Below are 11,820 nucleotides of genomic sequence, written 5' to 3' on the forward strand. Positions count from 1 at the left end.
AAAGCAGTAGGGTGTTGCTGCAGTGGTGGAGCTGGCAGGATCGCAGGTGTCCAGCTGGGACTGCTTGGTCCATCCCTTCCTGGTGTTGGCACCTGCTGTTGAATTCCTGAAGCGGAGTTTCACTAGAAGTTTTTCAAGAGCTTCATTAGAAACAGGTTTTTAATAACGTTGGGGTTTTCTCATCAGAACGTGGCTCAGATTTTGGATCAGGGAGGATGAGATTGTCCCATATGAGCTGCCCGTATCTCCCCTCTGCAGGTTGTCCCCCACACCGTGGTGTGGTTTGGGGAGGGTTGTGGGAAGAGCAGAAGGAGGTGCTGGTCCCATGGAGGGAGCTGCAGATGCAGCAGTTCGCTGGGCTTTGAGAAGGGACCAGACAAACTCACGGAAGCAAAATTTGCTCAGCTGCTAGATACCAGGATAGCAAATCTTGTTCAGGAAGGCTAAGACAAATCACTGGAGGGAAATACCTGGGGAAGCATCACTATGTGGCTGCCACCTTCATGCACTCTTTCACAGGCATTCCCAGTTTTTGGCTGCTGGAGACAGGCTGCTCAGATGGGTGGCCAGGGGCTCACCTGGGCTGGGATGGTCTTGCCCTCTCCTGCCCGACGCTGGGGTGCCGGGTGTGGGAAGTGGTAGCTGGCAGCAGGGCCGGCAGGCGCGGTGTCTGCATCTTGGGGCAAGCTCTGCAACCACTTGGGGCCCTGACACCAGCTGGTCACTTGGGACTGGGAAGCAGCACACAGGCTGCTCAGATGGGTGGCCAGGGGCTCACCTGGGCTGGGATGGTCTTGCCCTCTCCTGCCCGACGCTGGGGTGCCGGGTGTGGGAAGTGGTAGCTGGCAGCAGGGCCGGCAGGCGCGGTGTCTGCATCTTGGGGCAAGCTCTGCAACCACTTGGGGCCCTGACACCAGCTGGTCACTTGGGACTGGGAAGCAGCACTGACGAGGTGGGGTGGCATGGGGCTCCGTGCTCCTGGTTGTGGAGGAGAGCAGCTCAGCTCTAGCTGGCTTGGCCACGGCTCTTGGGTGGCTGGTTAAAACAACTCACCTAGACCAAGAATTTCCCCCCTTGCTGGGGACCCTTGCGTCCGAGTTGCCCTTTCATCTGCATTGGCAGTGAGCAGAGCAAGGTGGTGCTCAGGAGACATTATTCACCCAACCTTTTCTAGAAGTCTTCACTAACATAGGATGAGTTGCAGCATGGAAGTCAATCCAGGTGGTTCTCTCTGTTGGCTGTGCAGGAGGTCCAGAGGACCAGCTCAGGTCCAGGCATCCTCACTGTGAGCATTCAAGGTAACCAGCAGAATTGGGATCCTTGTCATAAACTCCTAAAGTCGTGAAAACATTTCTAGGGTAATGTGAGCCCAGTGCTGCGGAGGAAGGATGGCTTTGCACTACAGTGGAGCAGTGGAAGGTCCCCTGTGCCGTTTTGTCTGGGCACTGCCCTGGCTCCCTTGGGCCAACCCTGACTGCTGCATCGGTTCCTGGGAAGAGAAGCTGGTGAATTTCCAAATTCTCCATCATCACATCACTCCCACACTACCACATGCATCACTCACGGGACATCAGAGGCTTGAAAATGGTTTACACAAGAATACCCATCCTGTTTGCCATGTGATTTCCTCTGGGGGAGAGGGGCAAGGGGGGTGACCCCTGGCAGCACACAGAGGGGATGCTGGGGTGGCCGCTGGGACCGGAGACACTGTTCCCTCTGTCTTCCGCTGCTGGCCCAGACCTAGAAGCTGCTGCCACCAGCACGGCACTCTCCCTGCACTGGTGGCACCGATGGCTTTGTTCTCTCCTAAGTCAGCCATAGCAAGAACCGCCGGTGCACAAGGCAGCCCTGCCGCTCCAGGGTGGATGTGTGGCTGCCCTGGTGTCAGCACTCACATCTCTTCCCTGCGGTGGGCACAGGAGAGCTGGCATCATGTGTGCCTCCTGCTCCGAGCATCCTTGGCCCCGCACCTGCGTGCGGTGGGGCAGGCAGGGAGCACACGGAATAGCCGCAGCTCCCGATAACACGCCTCAGCGGGCAGGGAAATGGTAGGCTGCTCATCAGCCTCCAGCACGGCCTCTCTCCGGGGGCCCTGGGCTGCATTTCACCTTGGCTGCCTCCTCCTCGTTGCCTTGGTTACCATCACTTACAGGCAGCGGTGCGGAGGGGAGGCTGATGTGCGTGATGTGATGTGGGAGAGCTGTGCCACGCTGGGCTGCGGCAGCCCGGGAGGGTGCAGGGCCAGCATCCTCCCTGGGTAGGTAGTCTCTAAGGGTGGCTGCCCGCTTGATCCCAGCAGGGGAGCCCAATCTAGGTGTGCCTGTTCTGGGGAGTCGTGCAGCTGCCCACCGGCAGCTCTGGCTGCCTCCATGCAGAGCTGAGAAGCGTGGGCTGCAAGCATGGTGAAAAGAGCCCACAGGTCTGCCCTCGCCGCCCTTCTCCTGCTCCCCATCCTCATCGATGCTGCTGTGTGCAGGCACAGCTCGCTTGGAACTGGTTATGGCAGTGACAAGTTAGTGCTGGCTGGGGATGCTGTCAGCCCTGCCGGCAGGTCCGGGTGGGCAGAGGCAGATGCCCACGCCATGGTGCAGTGGGAGATTTGCACAGAGCTGGTGGCCACTGGCTCAGCGCCGCCCTTCTCCTGCTCCCCATCCTCATCGATGCTGCTGTGTGCAGGCACAGCTCGCTTGGAACTGGTTATGGCAGTGACAAGTTAGTGCTGGCTGGGGATGCTGTCAGCCCTGCCGGCAGGTCCGGGTGGGCAGAGGCAGATGCCCACGCCATGGTGCAGTGGGAGATTTGCACAGAGCTGGTGGCCACTGGCTCAGCCCTTCTCTTTGCTTGCAGAGGCTCTGCTGCAGGGGTGCTCGCAGCTTTGGCCTTCTTTCCAATGCCACAGGCTGAGAGGAGAGTCCCTGTAAGTGGTAAAGGCTGCTGGACACATTCTGTTGCACGAAGCAGCCTTCCAGTAGGGAGAGCTGGGCAGGAGCCCTGGGAGAGCATCAGGAGGGATGGATGCCATGGCAGCCAGTGCGAGTGAGGTGATGCCCAGCAGTGATTCAGGCTGTGCTTGCAGGTACGTGAACACCCTCCTGAAGCTCATCCCCCCGGTGCTGGGGCTCCAAGAGCAGCTGCGCCAGGCGGTCCAGAGCGGGGACATGGAGACGTCGCACGGGATCTGCCGCATCGCTGTGGCCTTGGGGGAGAACCACTCCCGGTGAGTGCTGGGGACGGTCCCCAGGAGAGGGAGTGAGCTCGGAGCAGCCCCACTATTTGCCACTTGCTGCTTTGTCCAGGGCCTGTCCTGCACCCAGTGACGTGTCAGGGCAGAGAAGCCGGGCTGACAGCGGTGGTGCCACCCTGACCATGCTCTCTGCTCCCCAGGGCCCTCCTGGACCAGGTGGAGCACTGGCAGAGCTTCCTGGCCCTGGTCAACATGATCATGTTCTGCACCGGCATCCCTGGGCACTACCCCGTCAATGAAACCACCAGCTCCTTGACGCTCACCTTCTGGTACACGCTGCAGGTCAGTGGCCATCGTGGGACGGCCTGCCCGAGTTCTGCTCTCCAGGCAGGGCTGGGGACACTGGTGCGCAGGAACTGGGGTCTGGCCTGGCTGCGTTTGCTCCCCAGGGATTTCCAATGCCCCTGCTCCTTGACCTGCACTGGCAGCCACCACAGGGCACATACATCAGAAATGCTGGCCTCGTGGCTTCCTTTTTCTACCCCCAGTCTTCCTTGGAAGTCTAAGCCAGCCTTTAAGGGCCTCCTTAACGTAACTAATTAAAACTCGATGCTAATTTTTTTTTTTTCCAGCAGCAGACCTGGTTGTTTAGCTCCTTGCTGTGCATCTGCACCAGCCACAGGCAGGGAGGAGAGCACCTGCCCGCTTACTGGGGGCTAGACCCTGCTGCCGGGCTGGTGGTCGTGGTCTCTTGGAGGAGGAAGGAGAGTGCTGGGGGCTGCTAGTGGCTGCCCAGCGTGGGGTCCCACTCCCTGGACCAGTTTTCCCTGCACAAGCAGAGCAGCCCAGCCACGTCGTGCTCTATTTTTAGCCCCTGTTCGTCCCCCCAGCTCCATTCCCCCGCAATCAGATACAGCATGGCTGAGGGTGGGCAGGGAGGGGGGCGATGTCGGTGCCATGCTGGCAGCTCCTCTGCTGTGCAGGGCCAGGCTGAGGCTCCCACCTCCTCTCGCTGTTTCTCCAGATGGGTCTGAGGACACGGGTACAGGCAGGAGAGCACTGTGCTCAGGCACCTGTCCCAGCCTGCCCCGCAGTGGGTCCGAGGCATGGGTGCTCCTGATGCAGGGGTGCTCCGGAGGCTAGGGCATGGCAGTGCAGTGCCATCCTGCTGTAACCGTGCTGTCCTCAAACACCCGAGGGTCTGCCCTGCTGCTGGGGCTTCTGGCATCTCGCCTCCAGATAACACCACCGTTGCAGAAAGGTTCAGCGTCAGGTGGACCTTGGGGAGCTGGAAATGCAACCTCCGAGGTGACAGGTCCCACCAGCCCTGGGAGATGTCCCTGAGTCCCCTGTGCAGCAGGCATGCTAGCTCCGTTTTCTTTCCCCTGCAACACCTGATGTGTTCCTCCTCCTGCTGCCAGGACGACATCCTCTCCTTCGAGCCAGACAAGCAGGCGGTGTACCAGCAGGTCTACAGGCCTGTCTACTTCCAGCTGGTGGACGTGCTGCTGCACAAAGCCCAGTTCCCCTCCGATGAGGAGTATGGCTTCTGGTCCTCGGATGAGAAGGAGCAGTTTCGGATATACAGGTACAGCAGGGAGGTTTGGGTTTGCTTGTCAGGGAGGCGAGGATGCAGGCAGCATCCTGTCATCGTGGAGACAGAGTGCTGTGGGGAGACGCAAGGAGGGACACAGAGGAGATTCCTTCCACCAAGAGCCATTTTGGCTATGGTCGTGATATGGAAATGTGCTGGTGTTTTGGCATGGCACCAGTTGCCCTGCCTAGGAAGCCCTGGGAGCACTGGGTTGGGCTGGGGCAATGTGCTTGTGCAGGCAGTGCCTGCGCCCTGCCTGGCAGTGGGAGGGGAAGTAACGTGTCCACCTGTGGAACGCCCTGCAAGGGATGGGGACAACATTTGGAGACCCCCACCATGTTCTCTGCAGGGTGGACATCTCTGACACGCTGATGTATGTGTATGAGATGCTGGGTGCTGAGCTCCTGAGCAGCCTCTATGACAAACTGGGACGTCTCCTGACCAACACGGAGCAGCCGTCCACGTGGCAGGTGAGTGAGGGGACCCGGGCGCCAGGCTGATGGCTACCAGCCCCCTCTCCTCACCACGGGGTGTCGAGAGCAAAGGGACATGATAGAGGCAAGGAGTATGACCACCTTGCCAGTACGCATGCAGGCTCTCTGGGGTCTGCTGGGGAGAGGAGGAGGTCTTCTGCCTCCCTGTCCTTAGCGCTGCCCAGGGACTGGCCTCCCCAGCCGCTCGGGCGGGTTCTGAGCTAGTGCCTGGGGCTGGGGTGGGCATCAGGGGTCAGTGCATGGCTCTGACAGTGCCTCTCCTGCCCTGGCAGCACACGGAGGCCTTGCTCTACGGCTTCCAGTCCATTGCTGAGACCATCGATGTGAACTACTCCGATGTGGTGCCAGGGCTGATCGGCCTCATTCCCCGAATCAGCATCAGCAACGTGCAGCTTGCCGACACCGTCATGTTCACTATCGGTGAGGCCTTTGCTCACGCACAGGCTGGGCTGGGAAGGGGGAGCTCCTCTGAGACCGCTCCTGCCCAGCAATAACAGTGGGGAAAAGCAAAGCTGAGCACCCCAGGACGTGGGGAGCAAGAGCCCACGGCGCAGTCCTAGGGCCTGATCCCGTCTGTGTGCGCAGGGGCCCTGTCGGAGTGGCTGGCTGATCACCCCGTCATGATTAACAACGTGCTGCCGCTGGTGCTCCAAGCCTTGGGCAACCCTGAGCTCTCCATCTCCAGCGTCTCCACCCTGAAGAAGATCTGCCGGGAGTGCAAGTACGATCTGCCGCCCTATGCTGCCAACATTGTCGCCGTGTCGCAGGTAGGAGCTGGATGCAGATGGACGTGTGGTAGTGACCTGGGATGTGCTCTGTGCACACCCTTTCCTCTGCAAGGATCGGGGCATGGGGATGCAAAGCAGCAGCTCAGAGCATCTTGCTTGGCGTGGAGGACTTGTCTGTCCTGTTCCTAGGGCAGCAGACCCAGGTGGTAGTCCCTGTATCCTGCTGTGAGTGCAGAAATGGCAGGCAGTGGCAGACAACCGCCAAGGGACCCGTCGGGGTTGCACTTGGGCATCTATACTTTCCCTGGTGTCTTGTTTGCCGTGTTGGGAGCAGCATCCTGCCAACTCTCCACCTGCCAGGCAGCTGGTGCTGCTGCTGAGCGTCTTGGGGAGCATCCTGGTGTTCGAGCCTCTCCGTGAAGACTGAGCTGGTCCCTGCAGTGCTGGGGCAGCTTGTCCTGTGCTCTTTCTTGGCTCTTAAGATTTGGGACAGATGGGGCTCAGAGTCCCGAGGCACTAGGAGGAGGGCTGGGCTTGGACAAGCGGCCAGGGTGTGTAAGGGAGCAGAGAGGGGCCGGTGGAGTGCATGAGTCTTTGCTTTTAGAGCCTGATGGACGCTGTCACTGGAGTAAGGAAGCCCTGGCCAAGGTTGGCTCCTCAAGCTGTCCTGCTGCAGAGCCTGTCCAAGCCAGGGACTTCCCTCACTGGATGGCTGCGTGGGTTGGCTCAGGGAAGAGCTTATCAGGGCACAAGGGTTTTGCTCCCTGCCTGTGGTGGGGAGTGCATGCTGCTCATCTGTGCCCACAGCGGCGTTGGTTGTCTGCATTAGTCCTGCCTCCTGGCAGGGAAGGGGCTTTCTGCAGGACTCACCCTTCTCTTTCTTTCTCCCCTTCCCTTTGGCAGGAGGTGTTGATGAAGCAGATTCACAAGGTAAGAGGGGCTGGCTCACACCTCTGGCTGGTTCTGCTTACCCACCGCGTACCCCTTAGTCACGCTCAGCTGAAGACATGAGGGGTGCCATCCCGAGCTGGGCTGTCCCTGGAGGACAGGCCAGGAGTACCTGCTGGCTGCTTCTTGCTGCGCTGCTGGGCTCCCACCTCACGTGGGCTGGGGTCACGCTGCGGGCTATGTCCCCATAGAGAGAGAGGCCCCCAGGAAGGCTTAACTCTAGCAGTTCCCAGTCCCTCCAAGCCCAAGGATGCCAAGACAGCAGACATGTCTTCCAGAGGAAAACGAAGGGAGATAGATGCCTGCGACCAGGACAGGGTGGGATGCGTGACCGCACAGGGGCTGAGCCAGGCTGTGCAGAGGATGGTGTGCCGAGGCAGGGCGAGTGGTGCCAGCGTGGAGATCTCTGGGCACCAACTGGTCTTTTCCTTGGTGGGTTGCTGGGAAGAGACCGGGTGTGCTGGTGGCAGAATGCCGGTTCCCTGGGTTCTGCTGTGCTGGTAGGGAGCTGCTCCCCTCTCCTGCAGTGAGATGCACCTGGAGCGACCCAGAGAGAGCAGCTCAGGAGCTGCAGCACACCAGGGTCCTGGCTTCGCTGGCTGGGCCCCTGGAAGCTGTCTTAGCTAGCGTGTGTGTGGTAGGGCTGCAGGCTGGGCAGTGACCTGCCCTGTTGTGTCTCCTCTCTGTCCCAGACAAGCCAGTGCATGTGGTTGATGCAGGCCCTTGGTTTCCTGCTCTCTGCACTGCAAGTGGAGGAGATCCTGAAGAACCTGCACTCCCTGATCACCCCCTACATCCAGCAGCTGGAAAAGCTGGCTGACGAAACGGTGAGTGCCTGCGTGCTACCTCCATCCAGAAGTGGCTTCTCCCACTGGCTGTAGCCCTGGGGCTGCTATGTTGACGCAGCGCTCTTGAACGTGGGTTCAAGAGAGAGCACAGTGCGGGGAACCCCCCCTCTGGCACTTTGCCTCTGCAGTCCTGGTTCCTCAGGATCCCAAAGGCATGACTGTGAGCAGCGCAGTCCGTGTCATGCTTTGGCTTTATTTTCCCTGGCAGCCCAATCCCTCCAACAAGCTGGCTATCATCCACATCCTGGGCCTGCTCTCCAACCTCTTCACCACCCTGGACATCAGCCACCACGATGATGACCACGAAAGTACTGAGGTCAAGAAACTGCCAGTGCAGCAAGGACCCAACCCAGTGAGTAGAGCAGTAGTTCGATGCTCTTTGCCACAGCCTGGCCAAAGCCTCGCTATTCACTGCTGCTGCCGGGAGAGGGGGGTTAATGAGGAGTGCAGCATGTCCCATGAAGAGGGTAGCGCTGGTGCATTCCAGCTGAAACAACTCCTTCAGCTCATCCCACCACTCCTGAGGTGGGCAGAGGTGACCTGCAGGATCTCTCTCAGCTGGGTGCTGCTCTGGAGAACAGCCTGGGTGCTGCCTGCGAGCTGTGAGCTGTGCCAGGCTGCTTCAGCAGGGAAGAAAGCTGCCCAGCTTTGGAGAGGGAAGAGGGCAGTAGTGCCTGAAGGTTTGAGTCCAGGCCATGCTTAATCTTGAATCTCCCCTCTCCAGTGCCATGGGGGCCAATTCTCTTCAGTGCCTGTTGTTCTTTACAGGTGGTGGTGGTTCTGCAGCAAGTCTTCCAGCTCATACAGAAGGTTCTCAGCAAGTGGCTGAATGATGCCCAGGTGGTGGAGGTAACCAGGCTCCTTCTGTGTACTGCCTGCAGCTCAGCCTGTCCTTGCTGACCTGAGCTGGGCACAGCAAAGGACAGACTCCGGGTGATGCCCTGTAAGAGGGATGTCTTGCTAGGTTGTCTGGACCAGCAGTGTCCAGCCATTCTTGTTTGTCTTGTGCCCACATCAGCTCTGCTCCTCTCCAGTTACAGACACCCTGCCATGAACAGGGAGATGAGAGATGAGGGTCTACCAAACCTGTGTTCCCGAAGAGGATAGTTCTGCTCTGACCTGGACCTGTGTCATATGGTGTTTGTCCAGTTTGCTCAGTCCAGTATTGCCCATGTGCAGCGTCCCACCAGCCACCTCCCCCTGGCCCTCGGGGAGACTTCCTGCTGCAGTGGGAAGAGTGTTTCCTGGTCTCTGGAAGCATCCTCTGCTGCAGGGCAGGGCACCAGTGCCAGAGCAGGTCTGAGCCCTCTGCCTGGCTGGTCCTGTCCCCATTACAGCTCTTCCCTCCCCTGGGACCCATCCATCAAGCCCTGCCTCCCGGGAGAGGTCTCCTGATGCCTATTGCTCATGCAGTCTGTCTTCTCCTGCAGTCTGTCTGTGCCATCTTTGAGAAGTCTGTGAAGACCCTCTTGGATGATTTTGCCCCCATGGTGCCTCAGTTGTGCGAGATGCTGGGGCAGATGTACAGCACCATCCCCCAGGCCTCTGCCATCGACCTCACCCGGCAGGTACAGAGCCACAGTTGAGGCTAGGGCTGCCGGTCCCTGAGGAGCGTGGGGATGTGCAGGGCCAGCAGCAGCTTCCATCCTTCTCTCTCTTGCAGCTGGTTCACATCTTTGCCCATGAGCCTGCCCACTTCCCTCCCATCAAGGCCCTCTTCTTGCTCGTTACCTCAGTGACAAAAAAGCTCTTGCAGCAAGGTACGTGGGATTAACCCTTCTTCGCGCTGGGGCTGTTGTCAGGCTGTTGCATGCATGGAGTCTGGAGGCGTCTTACCAGGAATGGCTGTTTTCACTCCTAGCTAAGCTAATGGGGCCATCTCTGTTTCTTGGATTCATCCCAACCCCTGGAAGGTGGGTACCTTCCCTGCAGGACAGCAGAAGCAGGAAACCCCTGGGCAAAGCTCTGTACTGCCATGGCAGCCCCGCTTCTGCAGCAGGGCTGGGCGTTGTGTGCTGCAAAGGTTGAGCTGGAGCTCCAGTCCTGCTTGGCAGGGAGGCTGTGCTCCCCGGGAGATCCCGGGGCTCCTCTGGGGGCAAGCGCTTCTTGTAGTGGCCAGGAGTCAAGCCCTCGCGTAAGCAGGAGGATGTGTGCGTGAACATCTGGGGAGTAACCTTTTCAGAGTCACTGCTGGCCACCGAGTCACCGCTGTGATGCTGAGGATGCTGGCATCCTCCCGCAGGGCAGAGGCCCCTCTTCTGCTCCCTGCCCACCCTACAAAAAGCGAATGGGGTTAGGACAGGTCCCTCCGCACCATGGCTCCCCTCAGCCTCTTGGTGACTTGCCCTGTGACAGGGACAAGCGTATGTTGGAGCTGCTGGCTCTGGTCCTTCAGCACCTCCGTATGCAGTCCCCAAGGGGTCTTGTCCTTTGCTCACAGCCGGGTGCCAGGTGGGGTGATGCGGTCCCCCAGTACAAGGCTCAGAGCTCTTTAGAGAGGTGGGGGAGGCGTCAGGACTCCTGCTTCATCATCACGCCACGGTCCGAGCAAATCCCGCTGCGCTGAGGTGTCACTGGGGTCAGTGGCGAGCGAGCCGGGCTTACCTGGAGATCAGGTCCCTGCTTCTGCCAGCGGCGTGTGGATGCGTCTGCACCGAAACCCTTTTGGCTCGGCGCCAGGGAAGGCGGCAATGCCTCCGGGCAGCAGCAGGCATGTCTGCAGGAGGAAAGGGGAGAGGACAGAGCCTGAGCTGTGCCAATGCTTGGATGCGAGCTTTGCTCAGGCAAGCGGCCGTCCAGGTCGCCGTGTGCCCAGGACTATGTGCTCCCACCCACCCCACGGGTCCCCTTTGGTGGGCGGCCAGCCCTGAGCAGGGCAAGCCCCTTCTGCTGAGCCCACGGACAGCAGGAGAGGGGGGGGACGCCTGACCCCACAGGGGCCGAGACACGTCTGTGCACAGTCAGATGCCAAGGTAGGGTGAGTGGTGCTGGCATAGAGATCTCTGGGCACTGAGCTGCTCTCTCCCAGGAGGATGCTGGAGGAGACCTCCAGGAGGGTCCTGGGCTCAGGGGCTCGGAGAGCATCTGGGAACGGGGCAGGAGGGTGACTGTGCCAGGGGCTCCTGAGCAGCTGATGCTGGTGACAAGCATGTGCACGCCTGAGCCCGGCTGGGCCTGTCAAGCGTTTGCTGAGGTGTTGTCGTTCACTTGCAGTTATCTTCCAGGACCAAACGGTGCTCTGAAGACACCCGCTCAGTTCCCACAGTGCAAAAGCTCTAATTCTCCTTGTGGAGATGGTGCCCAGCTAGTCCCTGCTCCTCTTCCTCTTCCTCCCCAAGGACACGAAGATCTCCTCCTTGGCTCTGCAGCACCCAGGTGCTAGCTGGAGACCCTGGGGCTTGAGACCCTTTCCTTTGCAGTTTCTTTCTGTTCTTGGGTTCTCCAAGTTTCATGATTTTTTGTATGTTTTGTTTCTTTAACTTGCTTCAAGCTGCTCATGTTGCCCATCCCCTTCCCCACACACCCCTCCTCCCTTACACTCCTGTTTTCACTTGTAAATTCTTTCTGTATCACATAACTATATGATGTTGAGTTGCTGTTTGTATGATTTTTCTCTTAAGTTACATCTTTATTATATTTTAGGGCCCAGGGATCATCCTGATATTGTTGATTCATTTATGCAACTCCTGGCACAGGTGTGTTTTAGTTTCTTATTCATTCACTTTCTGTTCTCTCTCTTTCTCTTTTTAATTCAATTTAAACCTATTTTTAGCTTTCTGTTGACAACGTTTTTTTCCTTTTAGTTGAATATCGAGTTTCTCCATCTGTTTCCGTGGAAGTTGAAAACAAAACATTCTCCTTTAGTTCTGGGTTCGCACCATCCCCAGGGCAGTGCCCTCCTCTGCAGGGCAGCCTCCAGCTGCCACCCTCTCGCCTTGCTGAAGCCTGCGCGGGGCGCTTGGGGCTGCTGCCGTGGTCACCCTCGGGTGACAGACAAATTAGAGCATTAAGTGGATGTTTTCCA

General features: G+C 58.9%; 1 protein-coding gene across 1 annotated transcript in view; it reads left to right on the forward strand.

Annotated features, from left to right (window-relative positions):
• The window catches only part of IPO13 (importin 13), a gene marked incomplete at its 3' end in the record, with an annotated part of 15,193 nt that extends 3,702 nt beyond the window's left edge, over positions 1-11,491 (forward strand). The window contains 13 exon segments of the mRNA XM_009710094.1: positions 3,077-3,217; positions 3,385-3,526; positions 4,606-4,772; positions 5,128-5,248; positions 5,545-5,692; positions 5,858-6,039; positions 6,904-6,930; positions 7,641-7,775; positions 8,005-8,148; positions 8,565-8,645; positions 9,227-9,364; positions 9,460-9,556; positions 11,439-11,491. Of these exon segments, the coding sequence (XP_009708396.1) occupies positions 3,077-3,217; positions 3,385-3,526; positions 4,606-4,772; positions 5,128-5,248; positions 5,545-5,692; positions 5,858-6,039; positions 6,904-6,930; positions 7,641-7,775; positions 8,005-8,148; positions 8,565-8,645; positions 9,227-9,364; positions 9,460-9,556; positions 11,439-11,491 (1,576 nt within the window).
• Between the last annotated feature and the right edge of the window lie 329 nt (positions 11,492-11,820).

The sequence above is a fragment of the Cariama cristata genome, unplaced genomic scaffold (assembly GCF_000690535.1).
Source record: "Cariama cristata isolate BGI_N322 unplaced genomic scaffold, ASM69053v1 scaffold25040, whole genome shotgun sequence".
NCBI lineage: Eukaryota > Metazoa > Chordata > Aves > Cariamiformes > Cariamidae > Cariama > Cariama cristata.